This window comes from Phytophthora ramorum (assembly GCF_020800215.1).
Source record: "Phytophthora ramorum isolate Pr-102 chromosome Unknown Phyram_PR-102_s0022, whole genome shotgun sequence".
NCBI lineage: Eukaryota > Oomycota > Peronosporomycetes > Peronosporales > Peronosporaceae > Phytophthora > Phytophthora ramorum.
In genome coordinates this window covers 64,093-87,022 of record NW_027150668.1, presented here as the reverse complement: position 1 = coordinate 87,022, position 22,930 = coordinate 64,093, and the positions used below count along the sequence as shown (strand labels likewise).

Genomic DNA, 22,930 nt, shown 5'->3' with positions numbered 1-22,930 from the left:
CAAATGGCTACGCCCTATTTGGCATTGGCATCCCATCAACAGGAGCATGGTTGCACTGTAATCAAGGGAGGGATGACTGGAGGAACGGCGGACATGCCACGAGGAAAGGAGGGTCTGAGATTTTAAGGATGCGAATTTGCAGCAGCTATTATGGGGCTGCTGGAGATCAGCTGGCGGTTTAGTGCTCCTCGTTCTCGCAGTGCTCCTTGTAGGCGGCCTCGTCCAGCAGCTCGTCCAGCTCCGACACGTCGTCCAGCTGCGTCAATAAGGCACAATACACACAGTAAGCAGCAGCTCCCATTGGTCAGCAACTGCAGTAGCAACGCACCTCCAGCTTAATGAACCAGCCTCCCGTCATGGCCTCGTCGTTCACGAGGTTCGGGCTCTCCGCCAGGTCCTGCACAACCATGAAGACAACAGTTAGTTAGCAACACATCCCTCTAGCATCAACTACAGCAGTTGCAACTGCTGCCTACCTCGTTCACAGCCGTGACCGTGCCGGCAGCGGGCGTGTACACGTCGCTGGCGGCCTTGACGGACTCCACGGCGCCGAACGGGTCGCTTCAGTTGCAAAACAACAAAAAAAGAGTCTCATTAGGATGCTGCAGACACAGGAGCCTATTGCAGATGGACGTACCCCTTCTGGAACTTGTCGCCCACCGACGGCAGGTCCACGTACACGACGTCGCCCAGCGAGTTCTGGGCAAAGTCGGTGATTCCGATGGTGCCCTCCTTGCCGTTGAGCGTCACGTACTCGTGCTGCGGCGTGTACTTGGTCGAGAAGAAGGCGAGGCGCTGTGAGGCCGCACGCCAAGCCGCGGGGGTGGACGACTGGAGAGCACGAGCGCCCAGAGTCTGGGAGAGGACGCGGAGAGCCATGATGCAGGAAGAGGGGAGCGCGCTTCGGTTGCCTTCGAAATGTCGAGTGAAGTCGGATTAGTTGGCTCATATCGCTGTGTACACCACACAAATCTATGTCAACTTGGATACACTATACATATACAGAGGGCAGCATGTTCTTGGAAACAGGCGGGATAGTTGAAGTGCTTTGCTGCACCACCAAGTTCTTGTGGTTGGCTTATTGATATTGAGGTATTCCAGCTTGGTGGTGGTGCTCTAACTGGCATGTCTTCTTGGGCCATCGATGGAAATAACGGATTGAAAATGAATACACGCTACTTCTCGGCAAGGGCTACCAAAACTCCCGACGTGACCTTGGTGCGGCGGATCAAGCCGCAGCCTTCCATATCAGCCAGATGAAACTCAAGCTGGAATGTCGAGTGCTTGAGCTTTGCTTTCTTCAATTGCTGTCCGTGCATTTCCTTGTACTTCGTGCGCTTTAGCGTGGTCAAAATCTGTGTTCGCGTCTTCTTGATCGCAGAAATGAGCTTGCCCACCCCAGGAATGGAAAAAGAGTACGCCTCGTCATCCAGCCGAGTCGTCGGCAGTAAAAATCCGAGGCGCTGGATCCGCCTACATGAACCATCAAGTCAAGTCTACATTTCAGTCGATGCTCTGTGACAATCAATCGTCGCTGGGACGTACACCACCATATCTCGCATCTGCTGCTCGTCCTTTGAGCCCCCGCTCGCACTCATCTTCGATACCAACACTTTCAATGGAGCAGTTGGTAGAGAAGTAAGTTGTGGTAGCAATCGGCCAAAAGTAGAGAGGGCTTCTAACTTGGAGGAGATGGTTTTATCTCCTGGATGCTGAATCAGCTGGGCTCGAAAAACGCTTTGGTACTTCTCCACCTCTGCAATGTAGTCCTCTGAGCGCAGAATTGCGATGTCATCTGGCCCTGAAGGGATCTTGAATGTCACCAGTTTGCCTTTATCTCGCAGTCGGTGCACCTGCCACAGTAGCAATAGAAGGTCAGGCGGCTGCAAGAGCTGATTACAACCAGCAGAAGGAGACGCATTACGTTCTGGTCGACAAAAGTACGGTTAGGTAGAATGGCGTATCTGAATGCATGAATACGAGTTTAATATGAAGCAGCGTACTCGATGAGTTCACACTTACAGCTGATGCCAGGCTACCAATGGAGGCAGTCCGATGGCTGCAAACCCGTCGGTGTTGCGGTTCAACAGCAGCTGGATGGAAGACATGGTGTCATCGACGAGATCCGCGGAAGTGTCCCATTCATCGTCATCTTCTTCTGCCACCACGGCGGCGGGTGCACGCTTGCGTTTGCCGGCGCCGCGCCGCATAAAGCTGTGGCGAAATTTACTTCCAGCACAACGTAAAAGTTGTATAATGAATATCGTCAATTCTCCAACTATACTTGTATTGAATATTGCTAATATTGGCCAATAGGACTGAGATATGTAGAAGAGCACAATTTGCAACCAATAAAAGAACGAAAGACACAGCATTTTGGCCAACCAGAAAGATATTTGATTGGGCAAGTTTGTCTATCGACAGCTCTGACATATCCGGTCGGGGGTATTGTGAAAGCCATGCAGTATGTCCTATATATTTGCAAATCAACCGATTTACAGCGCTATTAAGAAACGCAACCCCCGACTTGCTATATATAAACGGGGTTCAACTTAATGTTAGATGTTAATTCTTAGATTTGAAGTCTGTTTTATCAGCGTCCCCTCCAGCCGATTTATAAGTAACTCCCTCAGAATGCCCATACTTGGCTGGGCATTCGGAGAATCCACAACATGTATAAACGCAGAGAGTCGAAGTAAGGATTGGGAGTTTTGACAGACTAGCAGAACTAGGATTGACGAGGAGCATGTTAGCTTTGAGAAGGTCTAGTCAATAGCTGAGGCGAAGGTGATCTCGGCTCTGAATAGCTACTCTACGAAGACGACTCGGCCCGACAAGAAACTCTACAGGAAGTCAAGCCAACACGCAAAGCAGGCACAGCTGGTGGCAAATAAGCTTAGTGTAGCGTTATTGCTCTCCAGCGAAAATCTGCCGAGTACACTTAGGGCATTTTGAACAACGACTGGCGACCGGTTGGGGCTCACATCCCTACCGCACTGCTTAAATGTCCTTATTAATGCGTGACTACCCCGAATTAGACGTTGGATTATCGCACCCCTTGCCCTTAAGGTCTAATTAAAACGACATTTTGGATGGACAAAGCAGCCACCGGTCACAATACCAGCAAAGTTGTTGATATGCCTCTACAGTCATCCGCATATTTCCTGAATAACCCCCAAGCTCCGACATCTCCGACCCCACGATGAGTCTGTTGGAACACGCCCGCGGTTCAGGGTGTTACGAGCGGTCCGGACCGACTCCTGGGGTTCATCCGTCTTCATAGGGAGCCTAGGTAACGGACGCGCCGGTGGCGCCGTGGGCGCGGTGCAAATATACTCAGTTCATCTTTTCCCCCTCTAGCGCTCATATCGCTATCCTACAGAGTCTGAACGACGTAGCACCACAAGGAAGTTGGCTATCTACGCGTGCGGAGGTTGGTAGGAAGAAGGCGGCTTCGGGCCGAGATTGAAAAACCAAAAGTGAGTGAGCTTGATTGAGTTAACTTGGTCTGCTCTACTTTCTACCTGTCTGTCCTGCAAGCCCTATGGCACCATAAAAATACCCATCCCAATGCGCATCCCACATGCTACAAAAAGCATGCTATGCGATCCTTGATATGGTGGGATTTGAACCCGCGCCAGTTGGCTTACACACAACCCCGTTAACCACTTGGGCTACGGAACGCCAGCCACAAGACCAACAAGACACTCTATTTGTGCGTGTCTCACACGCACCCAAATGCACCGCATGGGATCCTAAAGGCACCCCCACACGCAACTTGACATGCAACATATGCATTCTTGGAGCGCACCATCCGGGATCTGCAGGTGTGCAACCCACACGCAAGCGTGTGACATCACACCCACCAACAGCACCTGCAAACACGAAGCGAGCTCGCAAGAGCGCATCGCGCTCGTTTCTCAAGTTCCTCAGCGACGAAGACGTTAGATGGGAGTACCGGGAGGCGTGCATGCTGCGTGAAAGCACTCCACTCGGTCTAGGAGCTGTGATTGACAAATTCGGCATGCACTTTGCGTTCAAAGAGATCGCTTTAGAAGATATGTCTTAAGATAAATATACATCACCTTCCATTCATAACCAGTCATTGCTTTCCAAACTCATTTGGACCGACTTCCGATCGTTCATTCTGCAATTCACACCCCAGCACAACAGCCCCATCTTCATGGCAGCGCCAAGGCCCACGAAGAACCCTATCAGCTCTGCGAAAGAGTTCAGGGAACTCTGTATTGCTGTGCTCAAGACGTACAAGTTTAGAGTTAGCGACAAGGCCATTCGACACCTGTGACTTACCATGAACACGACCGTCGCTTCAGTTAGCCATATCACAAAAGTTATCCAAGTCATCTTTGCATCACTTGCGGAGAGAAGCAAGTGTCGCATCGAGCTTGAAGACATTCACCAGTGGGTCGCTGCCCCGAGCCCTGCTGCCAACGCCGATGCTGCTTCGGACGGTGAAGTCAAGTGGAGCACTGACGAAAATCAAACAGCTGAGGTACTGCACTCCGTCCGCAAGGTTCTTGGTCGCAAGACGTACTATCGTGTGGACTGGGAGCCGACGTGGGGACCGCGCGAGCACGTGGGGCAGATGTCCATCGCTAAATTCGAGAGGGAACGCCGTGCGCTCGTCCGCAAGACCTACATTGAGTATGAAGTAGTGGAGGACAACTCACTCAACAAAACGGAAAGGTGAGGCAATAAGAGCTAACACAGGGTGTACTATAGGCTTAGACAATACTATGCTGCAAGATACGAATTGATAGCACTGATCAGAACACCAAACTTAGCCTCTATTCAGAGCAGCAAGGTTAGTCTCGTCACAGAGTACGCTTTTAAGTAGCATACCTCGCACAGATAGCTGAGGCAGAAGCCCATAGGCATACAAACAAACATGAAGTCTAGGCACGGCAAGAGCCTCTGGTGAATACGTCGGTAGAGTATGGGGCGGGTACTTGTTCCAGACAAGAAGAAGAAAAGTGGGGATGGCGTGGAATATGAAGCGGTAGGGCTAACGGCAGTTCCAGGCTAGTGGTTAACAAATAACCTCGTTTTTGAGGTTGTACCTACGTCTGACTCGCTATCCAATCACTGTCAAAAATAATTTCGCTTAAAATCTCTGTAAAAACGCCGATTTTGAGGCTGGGGCTTCACTCGCCAATCCATACTTAATCATTTTGGCTCAGTTCTTCTTCTGTTTCCGCAACTGAGCCATTATTAAAGCACAATTTGGTGGAATTTTTGGCAGCCACATTTGAGTGATTGCGCCCGTTTGAGGCCTCGTGGCAGGGTGAATATGTCTAAAGTTGTTACTATGCGGGAGGTGTGGTGTTCGAAGCGTCCCCGTGGCCCAATGGATAAGGCATCCGCCTACGAAGCGGGAGATTGCGGGTTCGAGTCCCGTCGGAGACTTCCTTTTTCGCACCCGATCCTTTTCGACGCGCTCTTTCCACCTCGGTACAGCCCTAGCACACACTACACACTCGTGGTGACGTCTACCATGACTGGGCTGGACAGGGAAGCGGAGTGTGATATGCCATAGCAAGTGACGCCGACGTGCCTGGCGACGTCATCATATGATACTAGCGTGCTCAGCATGCGCTTCAAGCACACGTGAGAGCCGTCTCATGCTGTCCACAAGCTCCGTTGGATGTTGCCGTCGAATCCTAGCCGTCGGATCCTAGCCGTCTGTCGCCGGTGCCGTCTCGGCTGCCTGGGGTATAGTGGCCCAACGATATGGGAACATAGCGACCGTCCGTGGTGACGTTCCACGCATGTCCACTGCTCTTCACCTCGCCCTCAGCCTTCGTCGTCCCTGAGCGCAAGTGAGCAGCCAATCAGCCAGCCTGCCGCCGTCAACGACTCGCTTTCCGGGCGGACACGTTAGGTCGTTGTGGCCTGGTTCCAAGGCGGTGGCAGGTGGCGCAGACGTGCCTGAACGTCTGGCACGACATGTGCAGACGTGCGTGTGTGCGTGTGCGCGTGTTGGCATGGTCCGAATGGTGATGTTGTGGTTGTGTGCATGGCAGGGTGAATATGTCTAAAGTTGTTACTATGCGGGAGGTGTGGTGTTCGAAGCGTCCCCGTGGCCCAATGGATAAGGCATCCGCCTACGAAGCGGGAGATTGCGGGTTCGAGTCCCGTCGGAGACTTCCTTTTTCGCACCCGATCCTTTTCGACGCGCTCTTTCCACCTCGGTACAGCCCTAGCACACACTACACACTCGTGGTGACGTCTACCATGACTGGGCTGGACAGGGAAGCGGAGTGTGATATGCCATAGCAAGTGTGGTGTAGCGGGATCCGTCAAAATCTGGTTAAGACTGGATCCGGCTTCCCAACTGCGCCCAGACACCAACTAACGGAGGGGGTCCCCCGATGATCCGTGATCTGCTGAACTTCTCACCTTGTGTACCCGTTGGTGGGCTGGATCTGCTCTCTCGGCGCTCCGAAGAGATGTGGTTATGTGTTTCTTGACCGTCCTGGCGGGACGCGGGGATGGGGTGGAGCAGCGCGGAAGTCTTCGCTCTGCTGCCGGTTATGGATCCAGATCCAGAGCGATTCAATCAAGCTCTGATCTGGCGGCCTGGACTTGATCCGGGGCCGGGGGTTGCCTTTGGGGTGTGGATGTCTCCTTCCTTTGCGTTACTTGCCGCTTCCTATAGCGGGGGCTCTGGGGGTTTGAGAAATCGAGAGATCTTCGGGCCAAGTAATAACTCCGTCGGATCTGGGATCTGCACTTGATAATAGATCACTAGAGTAGGTAAGATCTGGCCAATATATTATCCAGACTTACACAACCACTAGATCAGCTACTCCTTGTCTTGCCAACACCTTGTAGGGCCAATGTAGTTCCCGTTTCTTGGCGGAGGCGAAGCACTCTTGTAGTTCAGGGCAAATTCGATTCTGATTTATGGTTAAGTCCTATCACATCCTTGATCCTATCCTGCATCCACTCATCCACGGTGCACGACCGACTATGCGTCTTTTCTACCATCTCCCCATCCTTTCCGTCGTCCTCTGTACGGGGTACCTTGATGTAATCACCTGATTGCGACACCTCACCATCCCATGCTCCACTATTAGGCGGGATCCGAGATCAAGATCCGGGATCCGCCTCAGCCTTAGTACCGGGCCAGATCGTGATCTGGATGGAACCTGAGATCAAGATCCGGGATCCGCTTCTGCCTTGGTGTCGAAACAGATCGTGATCCGGGCGAACTTTACTGTGGGGCCAGATCCTGATCTGGCCAGCTTCGGTTCCCAAGGCTTCCTCCTATCGGCGATGCTTGATCTGGGTGCGCCGTCACTTCCTCAATCTGCACATCACCCTCTTTGACTTGGCATCGCTTTCCTTAACGATTCTTCCACGACCCGCGGTGTACCTCGAGTACACTTAAATCTTGATCCCGACCTTGGTACAGCTGTGCACCTGGGTACTTCGCCGGATCTAGCACCTATGGCGGGGCCCATCACTCGCCTCGTCCTTTCTGGTCCTTTTCTTGGCGGCATCGCCATCTTAGTCCGGATCTGTCCAACTGTCATTGTCTCGGGACTGTGACTTCTGCATTTCATTTCCGATCGCACTTTCCGGAAGGCACTTCACCACAACCGCCTCCTGCGCGTAGTTGTTGCCGCACAACGGCATCACTGCGGGCACGCCTTCGTGTACTCCCGTCTTCCTCGACACTTCCGCCACATGTCTGCTTCTGGATCAGCCTCAGGCCGCTCCATGGGTGGCCAGGATCCCGGCGGGCATCGGGCACCATCGCCCCCGTCAGATCAATCACCGCCAACATCGCCTGTCGCCGCCACCCCGGATCAGCTGCGCCGCCAGGTACACGATCTCTCCGAGCGGGCGGCGTTACTATCATCTCAGCTTCGCATCGCAAGGGAAGCTCGAGACACCGCCCTCCGTGGGGAGGAGCATGCACAGCGAACCCTCGTACGTTCCACTCAGGATCTGCGGGCCTGTGAGCGAGTGTGCGATCGTCAGCAGGAGGAGATTGCTCGCCTCCAAGACGAAGTCGTTCATCTGCAGTCACGATCCGATCCGGGTGGTGACCAGCCAGATCCGATTCTGCAATTTCGTCAGAGAGCGGATCGGCAGGCCGCCATAGTGTCTGATCTCGAGCGTGAACTTCGCCACGTTTCCCGTCAGCGAGATGGGTATCGCGGAGATTGCGATCGTCTGACTCGCGAGATGCGGCTGGCTGGCGACGAGGCTGAGACTGCTCAGGAGGAGCGTCATGAGGCCGAACTCGCTTTGGAACACGCCAACCACGAGTTGCGGGTATCCGGTGATCTTCTGGAACGCCTACGCGATGATCTTCATGCCACCGAGAACGAGGCGGCGATCCGGAGCGCTCAATTAGATCAAGCACGGGCTGCGGCTGCGGCAGGTGATTCCACCCACGGGGAGCTCCAGCGCCTCCGGGACGCGTTAGCGCGCACCGATTCGGACCGAGATCTCGCTCGATCCGAACTCGCCGTCGCTCTAGCCGACCGCGCTAAACTGGACGCTGATCTGGGTCAGAAAACGCAGGATCTTGCCCGCCTACAGGGCGAGGTTGTCGGCTTGAACGGTCACGTAACCGATCTGGGTACGTTCAGCTGCTTAAGCCTCCGTTTGGTCGATCTGGAACTCACCCAGCTTGCTTCCACAGGAGGGGATCTCGAGGCAGCTCGCCGCACCATATCTCGTCTGCAGCATGATCTGGCTGACCTCAGCGACCGAAGGTCGGCCTTGGCTCGTGATCATAACGCCGTGACGATCGAGAGGGACGTCGCCCTTCAACGCTTGGCGATCGTAGCCACCGCAGTCGGGGCGTCGCCCCCACGTCTTGCAAACGTGCAGGGAGATCTGGCTCCCCACTCCCCTGAACACCGCTCTTCGGCTGAGGCCGACGTCCCTGATCAAGGTGCCCCTCCGGTGGATCGGGGTTCTGATCTGGACGAGCCAGATTCAGTTCCTCAGGGTGGACAACCCGATCCGGAACACAGTGGGAGCGGATCCCCGCCTCATGACCCGTCTGAGATGTCAGGCGTACTGGATCCGGACGGCGGCTCCGGTAATCAGTCAAACGACTACCCAGGGTCCGCCGATCCGGCCTCGCTTAAGCATCCGCGTAGCCGATCTCCGTCGTCTGGATCTTCACCTCGCCGTCCTCATAAGAAGGCTCGTCCGGTCGCGATTGAAGATGAAGACGGGCGAGAGGACTCCCTCGACATTGATGACGATGGGGGCCAAGATCAAGCCTTTTCGGATCAGGGTTCTGAAGATCCCGAACATCCTCCCGAGGATGAATCGGAGCGTAGTAGCGGGTCCAACCAGCATCGTTCTCGATCTTCTTCGTCCGACAAGTCGGGTGATGTTGAAGTGGAAGGTGATGAGGAAGACTCAGCCGAGGCCTTGGATGCTGACGAGGCTTTCGATCAGGACACCTTGCGCGCTCTGGCCCAGTCCCGATCTGAAGATCGCCGTCACAAACACGCGACGCCCCCTCGTCGATCGTCGCTCCAACAAGGTGCTGGCGGATCGGGAGATCCTCCTGGGTCCCCTGCCGGATCGGATCACGGAGGTGGATCTCCTGCGCCTGGATCCGACCATGGAGGTGGATCCCCACGTCACGACGCTACTTCCCCAGCTTCTGATCTCCAACTTCCAGCCAACACCACGCTACCTGCGGCTCCGTTCGGACCGGATGCGATCTGCATCCCAGGACGTTCGCGGCGTCGAGTGATGTACATGCAGGATGTGGAGCCTTGGATCGTCCGCATTCTTAACCAGAGCACGATCATGGACATCACGATTGCTGTGCTGTTCCCCACTCTTCCGATCCGACCTGGGTGGATGTTCCCCACGGACGAGACTGCGATGCCGCCGCTGCGAGAAGATCAATACTGCGAAGAGCTGATCACCGAGCAGAACGTGCGGGATCTGTTGGCGACTCGTCCCTGGGAGGTCTTAGAAACGCTGGCCAGGCTATCACCTTTGACCCAGCTGCTGCCGGCCGCTTGGGACAGTTCGCCCGAGAGTATTTAGTCCACGAGACTCGCGATCTGCAGACTTACTACACTCTTTCCCGATCTCGAAGGCTAAGTGCTCGGCCAACCCATGGTTGGCTCGCTACCGCAAGAGTCGCAGTAATCGGCGCGGTCACGCGGGAACTCGCTGGAAGCATGTACTCTGGCTCCTGATCTTGGCTATGCGCGATGGTTGGTGTGATCTAGATGTGCTACTGGACATTTACTTCCTTCACTTCCCCACCAGATCTGAGAAGGTCACGTGGTATCCTGGGGTCGTTTCACGCCTCGCGAAGCTGGCTAATCCTCTGGTATCACAGGACGAGCCGACAACACTCCTGGAGGCCCTCGATGAATGTAACGAGGCAGATCCTTGGCGCAATCATTTTCGTGATTCCCCTCAAGATCACCCGGCGTACCGCCTTACCCGCATCGCGGGCAAATTCCTCGGTGTGCATCCTGCTACACCAGCTACTCCGTGATTCCTGCGGAAGCGTGAGCGCCAGCTCAGGTAGATCTTCCGTCTCTTGATTAGCCACTACTTCATATTGCTTTCCCAATTCACCGATTTGAGATCCCGATCCGGGGCTGTCACCACTTATTCTTCGTCGATTGCATACTCATATGTTTACATACATCCCACTCCTCCAAAACTGCAGCCTTCCTGCAGTTCCTTCTTCAATTTCCCACCGGCGTGGCCAACCCACACCAACGAGTCCCGCCTCACTACTCTTCGTGAGACTGCATCACACCAAATCGGTTGTGATTCGCGCGATCCCGTAGGAACTCATGTAACAACGCACCACAGTTAAGATCCGCTTCATCGATCCAGCTGGGCTCCTCATATCCACGCCAGTGTACTAAGAATTCACGATAGATCCGTCCATATCTCGTACGTTTGCCGGACCTCAGATCCGTGATCTTCTCGACTTCGTATTCATCGGATTCAAGATCCGAGATCCAACTATCTTCCGGTAATAGCGCTTCATCGAAATCTAGCCGATCTATATTGTCCACAACCAGCTGAACGAGCGGGCGATCTGGGAATTCCTTCACCAACTTCAATTTCGATACATGTACCACCGGGAACAAACGGTAATCCGTTCCGGCAGTTTCGAGCTTGACCGCGTACTCATGGATTTTCTCTGCCACTCGAAATGGTCCGTGCCACAAGTGCGCCAACTTACGGGCGTAACCTTCTTTCACGCGATCCAGGTATAGCCAGACGCGAGATCCAGCTTCTATCGGGTGGGGTCGGACGTCGTCATTATGCGAATCTGCTCGATCTGCGATCGCCTCACGGAGCTTTTCGTTGACTTGCTCTCGGACCCGCGTGTAATAACGCTGGATCCGGTAGCGCCATCGGCGTGGATCACGATCTTGACGTCGGGTACTACCCACCGGGATCGTGGCCTCTAATGTAGATCTAGGATCCCACCCATGTACCAAATAGAAAGGCGTATCACCTCGGATCCGATCTTGGGCTGTGTTAAGGGCAAACGTAAGCCGCTCGGCGTACTCGTCCCAATCCTGTTGATCCAGATCCTGGACATGCATCTTGAGTGCGCGAGTGATCGTTTGAACCATGCGCTCCGCCGTCCCATTCGCTTGCGGTCGGTAAGCCATAGTGGCCCTCTGACGCTGTCCTAGGATCTTGTTGAACGCTCGGAAGAAGTCGGACATAAATCCTGGTTCCCGATCGTGCCGAATTACCTCGCTTGCGCCAAATCGGCGGAACACACATTCTTCGTAGGATTCCGCTATCGTTTGAGCCGTCCTGGATGAGCTGGCCTTGGCCATCACATAGCCAGTGAACAGATCAACCCAGATCAGCAACTCCGTGTTGCCTCTATGCGATTTCGGCAGCGAAGGTATGTGATCCATGGCTATGATCTGGAACGGATAGGTGGCTTGGATATTCCCTGGCGACTCGCCTCGGATAGTTGGCCGACCTTTTCCGGTCTCGCAGTCTACACATTCCCCAACATACCGTTGAACACTCCGGTACAGGCCTCTCCAGTGGAAGTGGTCTCGGATCCGCTGGTAAGTGCGGCCGATCCCTTGATGGCCTCCCTCTACACTAGCATGGTAGTGGTGCAGGATATCCTGCTGGAGGGTTTCGGGTGCAACCAACCGCATCGCAAGATCTCGATCTTCGTCAGACTTCCGATTTGGTGGACAGTAGAAGAGTAATCCGTCCAGATCCATCTCGTAATCCATTGCCAGATTGCTGTAGGATCGAGCTTCTTCCTGGGCCAACGTAGCTACGTCGCCACCCAGATACTTCTTCATTCCGGCGATCCATGACTCTTCATCTTGGGCCCGACGAATTCGCTCTATCCTGAGCTCCCTCACCAATTCTTCCTGCATTACCTTCGGACTAGATCCGGATCTGATTCCAGATCGGGTGATCACCGGCGAAACTCGGACCACGGATTCTTCGGGCTGTACGGTTAGAATCTCGTCCAACCGGTTTAGGGTCACCAAATCCGGATAGTCTTCCTCGTCCACTAGGATCCCCGCCTGTCGCTGAAGGGCAGCTCCGGCGAGGCTGTCAGCGGAACCATTCCAGTCTCGCTTAACATGTAGCAGTTCGTGATCTGGCCACTCTCGCACTCGATCTAGAGCTTTCTGTTTCAACAGAACCAAACCTGGGGCCTTACAATCAATTTCTCCTCTCACTTGCCGGATCACCAAGTTGGAATCCCCGCAGATCACTAGACGTCCACGCTCCACTTCAGCCAGGAGGTCGAAACACAACAAGAGACCATTATACTCCGCTTCATTCACCGTCATCCCTTCTGCATAACCTGATCGGGCTTTCAGCACGGTCCATTCTGGTAGTTTCCACAGGATCGCGCTGTACGCGCCTCCTCCTCGTTTTACTCGGGCCGATCCGTCAAAGCTTACCACGTACAATTCTTCATCAGCCTTCACCGTGGGTACAGGAGCTTGGATCTGCCGTCGGGGCTCTTTCTTAGGCGCGATCGCGATCAACGCCTCTTCCACATCGGACCTAGGTGTAATACTGGCAGCCATCGCCCCTAGGATTTCGTCTTCACCCTTGGTGCACTTCATGATTTCAAGTGTCCATGGCGACAGAAGAGCTGCCCATTGACCCAGACGTCCCTGTAGCCCCGGCGATCGGAACAACCATGCTAACGTCGAATGTCGGGTTAGGATCCGGATTTCACGTCCTACCAGAAGGTTGTAATTCAGATCCAAGATCCGTAGCAACGCCAACACTTCCTTCTCGACCACATTATAATTCAGCTCGTTCGACTTCAGCGTCCGACTGGCGAAAGTGACCGGATAGTAGATCTGATCGTGACTCTGCATCAAGGCGGCGGAAATAGCCCATTCGCTAGCGAAGACAACTACTACTGGGAGTAAATCGGGATCGAAGTGGCGCAGAATTGGAGCGGTGGCGATCTTGTCCTTCAACGCTGCAAACGACCTATATGCTCTGATCCATCTCTCGTCAGCTGCATCCACACCTGACATTACCGGGGTTGCAGTAGTTGAGTGGGAGATCTTGGGATCGGGTTCAGACGAATTGTGATCCAGGATCCGACGAAGATCTGGGCGCTTCTTCAACTCAGCGAACTCCACTTCGCGTAATTCATATAGAACGGCAGCATAGATCGCATAGTCCTCGATAAATCGGCTGTAATAGTTCAGGCTGCCCAAAAACGACTGCATGGATCTGAGTGATCCCGGAAAAGGTAGATCCGTCAAGGTCTTCAAGTCCTTCGGATTAGCTTCGATGCCATCGTCGGACACTCGGTGTCCCAGGTATTCCACCCGGGGAAGACCCCAGAAACTCTTCACCACACTTATAGACAGGTTCCATTTATCACACGCTTCGAGCAGATTCTCCACTCGGTGGCACAGTTGATCCCAAGATCCAGCTGTTACCAAGATGTCATCGATGTAGGATCTGCGTCCTAACACTGACGGACGACCTGGATCTTCCGGTTCTCCAGCCTCAAAGGGGTCTGGAGCAAGTCCTGGCTCGTCAGTAGGCGGGATCCGTGTAAACCCATATACCGCGTTATCCAGAAGCCGCTGATAGATCTGAGGCGCATTCTTGAGTCCGAAAGGCATCCGGTTCCACTCGAACAAGCCGAATGGAGTTATGAAAGCCGAGATCGCGCGAGCTCGGTCCGTCATAGGTACGACCCAAAATCCGCTTGCCATGTCCAGCGAACAGTACCATAACACCTTGTTCAGATCCTCTAATAGATCATTGATCAGAGGCATAGGGTAGATCATTAGTCGAGTGAGACCATTCACCAGTCGGTAGTCTATACACAGCCTGATGTCGATCCCATTCTTTTTGATGATCACCACGATCGGTGATGCCCACGGCGATGTCGAATGTCGAATCATCTTTGCTGACAGCAACCCCTTGATCAGATCTGACACCTTCTCCCGGAACTGCGGTGCTATCTTCCGCACCCGTTGCACGATCGGCTTAGCACCTCCTACATCGATATCACATACGACTCCTCGAGCAGCTGGCGGCAAGGCATTACCTTTGCCTATCAACAAGTGTCGCTTCCGCCAGATGATCTGCCGCAGACGATCGATCTCATCTGGAGTGCTGCGATCTGGATCACCCACCTGGATATCGTCAATGGTCACTTCGCTCGTCATAGCCGTGATCTCTGGCAATACTGCCATCTCGCCTTCCACATCTTCAGCTGGCAGATCACCAGCTTCGTGGTGATAAATATGTTCATCTTCCAGCGGCTCCGCGACCTGTTTTTGGTTCAGTTCCGACTCCACCACCGGCATCGACCAATCTGGATCCGGATCTTCGTGCCGTTTTTGGCCGGTACTTGATGTGTCCAGTCGATCCGGATCTGGATCTTCGTGCCGTCTCTGGCCGACACTTGATGTGTCCAGCTGATCTGTCAGGATAGGCGCCATCGGATCGGCACAATCGCTGGAAACGCAACCAGACGGGACATTCCGCATCTGATCGGTTTCGGCGGGGATCTCGACGTCCTGTTGCTCCGGCAGTTTTGGTGGAGCAGGTAAACCATGTCGATCGGTTCGGCGCTCAGGGTCCGGTTGATCGGCGGGATTGCGTCTACCTTGATCTTGGCCAACCATGCCTAGTTGTGCGTCCACACCAATTATCCTGCCCTTCTCCTCTTGAGATGGGTCAGCGGTTAGAGCCGGATCAGGAGTACTTTGGTCTTGATCTGGCCTTTCCGATGATGGCTCCGTTGCATGCTCTGCACCTGGGCCTTCTTGATCATGTCCTGCCGCTATATCCTGGGCAATCTCCACTCCTTCCTGCGATCTTACAACATCCGGATCCGAGTCTCCAGTGGCGGGCTTGCTCAGATCAAGAGTGATCTGGGCGATCGGGTTCCTGCGAAGTATCGCTCGTGGGGTCATATATGTTGGACGCTCCACGGCGGGCCCCTGATCGAGTTCCGGTGAATTTGCTTGCGTCGGTTTCGACTCCACGGTAGATTCGAGTACTAGATTCTGCCACTCCATGTAGCGACGAGATCCGACCGAAACGAAACCTGGCAGGCGGGGAACGCGGTCTCCAGCCAGCCACATGCCGACCTTCTCATCGCCTTGTAGAATTAGGACCTTTTCACTGATGTTGGTGATCTGCAAGTACCGTGTCCTTCCTGGTCCTTTGACCACGGTTGGAACCCAGCGATCTCCGCGAGTGATCCATAGCTTCTCTCGATCGGACAGTCGCAGTCGTATAGGCAGCTCCACTGTTTCTCCCACTCCGATCTGCATGTGCTGATCCAGCCGTAGCATCTTCACCTTGTCATTATAGAGCTGGCGTCGTCCGCTAAGCTGGATCTGGACCTCATCTGGCAGACAAATGGATCCGTCGGCCAGATCCAGTCTGATCCCGGCTGGGACCATGAAATCCATGCCTAGAATGGCTTCCTGTCCGGACAAATCTCCAACCCAGATGTCGAAAAAGTACACGAACACTCCGGCTAACGTGATCTTGATCCGAGTTCTCCCCTCCGTAGTGTATACGTTCTCGCCAATTCCAACGCATTCTTGGCTCTGACTCGTGTCGATATAGCACCCAACCTTACGAGCAAAGGTGGTGTCCACAATGGACACCTCGGCACCTGTATCTAGGAGTAAGATCGCCTTTCATTGTTGATCTTGCCAGTCAGCTTCGCTTGGCGAAACCATTTCCCCGGCGCATGGTGTTTCCAATACCCCCTCGACTCCCCGGGTAGGAGGTCCATAGAGGGTCTGGCGCCAGATCTGCGGAATTCACTGACGTGGGGTAGATCTAGATCTGAGGTTGCAGTGACAGCTTCTCCATCGGTTGGTCGAAACCATTCCTTTTGGTCACGCTGGCCCCAATATCCGCGAAATTCCCCAGACTGTAGATCTAGCGACACTTCAATCTCCGATCGGTCAAATTCATCTGATCGCAGGCTGGAGATCTTGGCAACTTGTTCCTCGTGCAGATCACATGTATTACCGCATAGATCTGGTCGTTGACTACCTTGATCTAGCGATAGCTTGTTCACAAATGCATAAATGCAATACCTAGAACGCTCGGCTCGTATCGGTTTCCAAACCGACGAGCGTCCTAGTTTAACATCTTTTCTGCCATCGCTGGTAACATCCCGGCATGCTTGGTCGGGTTGTACCACTGGCGGATCTGGTTGTAGAACTCCTCCATCGGACATTTGCCCATATCATGAAGCTCGCCACATCCGCGGCAGACAAACAGGCAATGATCCGCAGGGTGCCCTCGCTTGCCACACTTCTGGCACGTAAGGCGTCTCCAACAGCCGAGATCCGTATGCTTGCGGGATCCACAATGCGAACACCGGTTGTGATCCGATCCGTCGAATCTACCTTGAGATCTTGGATCACGTGGTGATTTCTCCGGCGAATTCGAGTTCGTCCGTAGTGGGTCTGTCGGGGGCGGGGCATTCGTCACCTCGCGTGACTTCTCCTCGCCCGAGGCCAAGTAGATCCGGCGCAGATCGCCTTCTGCATCCGATCCATCCGATCCGAGGTCGGATTCCGGATCTGAGCCCTGGATCTGGATCGCATGTACCGCTCGCTTAGCTGGGGCTGTCGGAGCTGTCGCTGCCGCCTTCTGTCGGTATTTCGACCCAAATGCTGACCGCTTCTGCCGGCTTTTCGCACGTTCCCCTCGCTCGGAGGACTTCTTCTAGTGCATCGGCATCTGGGAGCCGTAGTAGCGTCAATTGATCAGCCAGATCTTGATCTCCGAGGGTCTCGATAAAGTGATCCACATGTTCCCGGCGATCTTTCGGTTCCCCGTCCTTGATCTTGAGGCGGGTACGTAGAGCAGCAACGTTCAGACGGTGGAGATATTCTAGTGATGATTCATCCGACCGCTTACGTGCGTGATAATACTGCCAGGCAACCGAAACACCTAATCCACAGTATTGCACCTGGAAACAGCGCAGCAGATCACTCCACTTGCTTCGAGTGGTTCGGCTTAGCTGGCGGTACCAATTCTTGGCTGGGCCAGCAAGTAGATCCGCAAAGGTCAGACACTTCTCTTCATCCGAAGCTTGGTCTCGGAGAAATGCTGACTTGACCTTGCTGATCCAAGATCGAGCGCGATCTTCATCCTGATCTTTACCCAAGAATTCCTTCAGATCCGAGATCGCCGAGATCCGAACCCTCTGAATCATGGAAGTTCCATTGGATCCGGCGGCTGCGGTGGCCACGGTGACCCGTCCTGAGCGTGGAGCTTCGAGATCGTCGGGATCATAATCCCATGGTGAGGGATGGTGGGATCCGACTGATGAGGCGAGGCGGGTGAACGCCTTTATCGTCCAGGGTGTATAGCGCACGCGCGCCAGAAGACTTGGCCGATCAGGAAGCTTAAACTTCGCCTTTCGGAAAGCCCAATGGGGTCAGACTACCTCCAAAAGTACGGGACTTCCGGAAGTAGCTTGGCGTGTGACCTTGTGTAATCCCTATAGGTGTCGTTTGTCTTCGGAAGACCGGACTCCACCTGATGAGTTGTTCCTACACAATCAAAATGAATACAAGAATACAGAGTGCGTACGTTCACTTCTCGACGCAATTAGTACAGCTGGGGTTAGACCACTAGCAAAGCCTTCCCAGATGACCAAATAATACAGAGAGTTATACACAATATACAGCTGCTACTTATTCTTTTGGACCCTTGAGCAGTGGGTCCGTACACCAGTCTACTTGTGTTTCACCTGGAAGACTGGTCACTTCCAGATGCACCCTTGTTGCGCACCACTTCCAGTAAGGAGGATTTATAACTCCTTCCAGAAGATAACTTTCAGATATATCCAAAAGGAAAACCACTTCCGGATCACTCAATATACAGTCCTATCACACAGCAGTCTATTCGATCAAATTCCGGGGGGTGACTACTAACAACCTCCTGAAACGGCAATTACTATGAAATGGGGGGTCTAGAGGACACACTCCCAACTGAAATATGAAATAGGACAGATCACGTACGAATGCGCGTCACTCGGTCACCGCCTAATTTGGTCTTGAGCCTTTCGGAGAGTTCCACGGCGGTCTTCGCGATCACGACGCGTCCAAACGCAGGCTGGGTGAACCCGGGTCCCCGGAAATACACGGCGGCTTGTCCGGCGTTATCCCAGCGTGCTTCCAGGCCAACTGATAAGGGCCCTGGAAAACACTTGCGCCCTTGGTGGCAAAACGAACTCTCTGTTATTTTTAGTCTCTGCTAGAAGTCTTCTGTAAAGGTCTCTGCTGGAAGTCTTCCACATGCACATTTGTCTTGGTTTCACTATAGGGTTCCTTTGGCGTAATCAGCATCCGGGAGGCTGACACATCCTGGTCGCAAGCCGGCTCTTCGTGCATAACATATCCGGCTGGTCGTCTTGGTCGGTCGCTAATATCTTGGGCTTTGTATACTGGAAAATCGGAAAGGTCTTGGTGGGTATAAATCAGGGGCGTCTGGTCAGCCTCCGCACCCACAACGTCTGGGTCATCTGCGAGTCACATCAGGAAGGAACTTTCGGAAGGCACACGTGACTTCCGGAAGTAACTCGACATTGGGAGGACTTCTGGAAGTCACTTGGTCTCAGTATGCTGTGGGAACTTGTACCAGTTCTCCGTTCGTCCTCGTTCTTCCCTGTCGCGCGCACTTCTGGACCAATCATCACCGCGAGTGCTTCCATGGGAAATGGGAAACGACGCTCGGACATTTTACGTCCAGTCGCCACGTGTCAACCGTCCCTCTCGTCATAAGCTTTCATAGAGGAATTTGCTTTCCCCCCGAGCTGACAGGTTGTGATGAGATCACACGTGCCCAAATTGACCAGGGTATCCGGTCGGAAATCACATCCGGACGGCGGATTGGTCCTTCAACTGGCGGAGGTCGCTTCCTTTCTTCGCCCTGTCCCGGATCGTCCAATCACATCACTTCTTGGCGGTCGGAAATCAACGACGTCGAAGCGCGATCAAATCGCAATCTCCCGCCTGGTGAGCAACAGCATGGCTCCCACTGGCACTTCAGGTCCTCCTGCAAGCTCCGCGCGGACGCCTTCGGCGTCTCCTGGCGACGGCAGCCCCAGTGGGGGTGATGTCGCTGGCGAGTCTCCAAGCGTCCCTTCCCCAACTCCGCCGCCCGTCGATGACGAGGAGGAAGAGGTGGAAGAGGAACTTCCGGAAGAAGAGGAAGCTCCCGATGACGCGGCGGATGAGTCGGTGGATGCACCTTCGGGACGATCGTCGGCTCAGACCCCCTCTCGGTTACTGCTTTTGGATCGAGCACTTGCTCTCCAAGGCGAGAGCGCACTTCCTTCCGGACGCGACATCCCGCACGATCGTCAGTTGCCAGCTCCGGCGCGTTATGAAGTCCCTCCGGAGCACACTTCCGGTAGACCGGTCCGTCTCGTTGGATTTCCGGCGACTGAAAGCCACAACGATGGGAAAACGTTCACCCAGAACGGCTACGGCGGTCTGGAGGCGCTAATGCAGATGAATGAGTTGACCATCGGTTCTCTGGCGCAGTTGTATGATTTCTTCGACGAAAATGTGGACATTCACGATTACGTCTTGACGCCCCGCAAGAAACCACTTTCGGAAGATGACATGGAGCATCAGTTGGGTCACGTTGGTCTGAAGCGCGAGATCGCGAGCATTCTGACCGAATTTGGTCCGGAAAATTTGGCTCAGCGGGTCTTTGGGACAGTGGACGTCCTTCAGAAGGTGATGGGTCGTTATCGTCGGGTGCGAGAGCAGGTGGACGATTCCAGTTCTGCTGTCCACGACGCCGTCGAAGCTCGTGATGAACTTCTGGTGGTAAAGCAGGACTACCAGTTCCAGACGGACTATTGGAGTCGGAAGGTGGCCGAGGTTCTGGCGGAAAAGGACGAGGTCGTCCGAAGTTCCCGTGAAGACATCATCCAGCTCCTGAAAGAGCATGCTGATGACAAGCGTCACCTCAAGGAACAAGTGGCCACGCTCACCCGACGTCTGGACGACTCGGAAGCGCATCGCAAGATGCTGAGCGACCGTCTTCAACAGACGCGTCTGGAAGTGGCCGATGTGATGAACTTCTTAAGTGACCACTCGCAGCTCTACTTGAACTGGCCTCGCCTCCGAGATCTCTTGGTTCACTTCCGGAACGGCACGCGTGTTCCATCTGGGTGGAACACCATGATCACGGTCGTTGCAAATGACGACCCGAACTTCGCACCGACGTCTTACACTCGGATGAACCGTCCTCACGGCGACGATGACGGAGAGTTCAAGGACAGTGGTCCTCCTTCAGACGCTCTGACCGTCGACCTGACGCAAGACTCATCTTCAGGTGTGCCTGGTGGCAGTTCACCCAAGCGCAAGCGGTCTTCTGGAGGCAAGTCACGTGGTTCGTCCCGCAAGGTTCCAGACGCCATCCAAGATTTCCCGTCCGAATGGGACCGGACCTCCGATGAGCAGTGTCTTCAGGACACCAGCAACATCTCGTCGGAGCAAGATGCCCACAAGATGTTGGCTGACTTCCCGGTGGTCTGGGACCAACTTCGTTTGGACGTCCAGATGTTAATGCGGTCTGGCGTCGGGTACTTGGGAGCGGTTGAGTTGCTCGACCAAGATCAGGTCCTCCACACCAAGTTCCCGCTCGACCCGCTTCTGGAAATGCTTGTCCAGATGATGTTCTGGAACAAGCTGGACGAGACACCGTGGACCAAGCACGTCCCGAGACGTTACTTCCGGGCGGCTCGTGCGAAGCTGGACGACCTTCTGGAAGATGATGTCCAGCCTCCAGTCTGGGACGCTCTGATGTCGCTGGACAAGGAAGAGGACGACCTCATCCCGGAGGTCTTCGAGCCGGAGGTCGATGACAAGACCAAGGATGGTGACTTCGTCCCGGGTGAGGAATTTGAGCTTCCTGACGATGAAGTCATCCCGGTCGACGAGTCTCCTCCCAAGCGTACCCGTCAGAAGTCCAAGCGTCGTCGCACAAGTTCGTCGACATCTGGACCTACTCCTTCCAAGAAGCTCAAGCGTTCCAAGCGTCGGAATGACCTGTCAGCCACTGTCTTGGCCCGGAAGGATTTCGAGTCTCTGACGTCCTTGGAGAAGACGATCATCGAGACGCCTGGTCCGAGCATCACTTCTTGGATGCACTTGGGCATCCGGGTGAAAAGAGGTGATCCGACCACGCTCTCTGCCCTCCAGACGCCGGGCTTTCCAGACTACGCTCCGAACCGGTTTGACTTGGACCTCCTGAAAGAGCGTTGCGACGGGCAAGAACTGGGTGCCTTTCTGAACACCATGCCTTGGCGTAAGATGTTCGATGAACGTCCGCGTGAATTGTACTTCCACAAGCGCGAAGATCTGGATGACGAAGTGCTAAATGCTCTTGACGACTGGATGGACTTCGTGTGTGGAAACTTCCGGGCGATCTGGGACATCCTGCATTGGCTCACGCTGGATCGCTCTTCAGATGCACCGCCGGGTATTCTCAAGATTCAGACCAAGCGCGCTCGTCGTCATGAAGGTTTCCGAAAGAAGGCCTTGGCACTCCAGAAGAAGTTGTCCACCAAGTTGCCGTCTACCATCTGGAACGAGCCTGGTGTTTGGAAGTTCCCGAACAAGATTTGCCACTGGATCCTGATGGACAAGCAGCACTTCAAACCAGGGACTTCCGAATGTTACTCGTTGCAGGAGCAGATGGAACTTCTGGACCGCCGTGAGCCTGCTCGCGCGCAATGGAGCTTCTGTTCCACGGATGCAGAGCGCATCGCCCACCTCCCGGAAAGCGTTCGTCGCGGTCTGATTCCTGCTGATGAGCGGGATCCAGTCACTGACATCTTCTCTTAGTCTTCCATTGGCAATTCATCCGGACGTCGTCACACATCTGTACGTTTTTTTTTTTTTTTTTTTCTTCCAGTAGTCTCAAAGTTAATCGTCCGAAATATACTCACTTGACTTTCCAAATGTTCCCAATCACAACTTCCCATAGTATCCCTTCTCGAAATTCGCCACTTACAATACACACTCGATACTCACTCCAATTTCACAGCAATATAATCACACATTTCCAAAAGTCCGTTCGTCTGATCCATCCAAAAGGATGATATCTCGAAGGCCTAAACTCTTGGATGGTCATCACCTGCTTGCATAGTTTGGAAGCGAGCTCTCGCACGTGCACCTTGGTTGAATTCATAGAGTAAGGCACCACAGCTCAGTTGTGTCACTGGTAACCACTCGGGTTCATCATAGCCTTTCCACTTGATGAGGTACTCTCGGCGCCGCCTGGAAGTACGAGTACGTTTGGACCAACGTAAGTCCAAAATCTTTTCAACTTCATACTCGTCCCTTCCAGCATCCGGTTCCCAACTGTCTTCTGGAAGTAGTGCAGCATCAAA

The 22,930-nt window shown here is 54.0% G+C and overlaps 2 protein-coding genes across 2 annotated transcripts; both read right to left on the bottom strand.

The window, feature by feature from the left end:
* Positions 1-178: 178 nt before the first annotated feature.
* On the bottom strand, positions 179-879 carry KRP23_14613 (Glycine cleavage system H protein; the record flags this gene model as incomplete). Its single annotated transcript, XM_067885455.1, has 4 exons — positions 179-256; positions 329-397; positions 477-561; positions 638-879. The coding sequence occupies 4 exons, from the start codon at positions 877-879 to the stop codon at positions 179-181; spliced, it is 474 nt and encodes a 157-aa protein (XP_067737122.1).
* A 296-nt stretch (positions 880-1,175) lies between these two features.
* Positions 1,176-2,210, bottom strand: KRP23_14612 (Serine/threonine-protein kinase 19-like protein; the record flags this gene model as incomplete). Its single annotated transcript, XM_067885453.1, has 4 exons — positions 1,176-1,473; positions 1,546-1,853; positions 1,925-1,964; positions 2,023-2,210. The coding sequence occupies 4 exons, from the start codon at positions 2,208-2,210 to the stop codon at positions 1,176-1,178; spliced, it is 834 nt and encodes a 277-aa protein (XP_067737121.1).
* Positions 2,211-22,930: the final 20,720 nt, after the last annotated feature.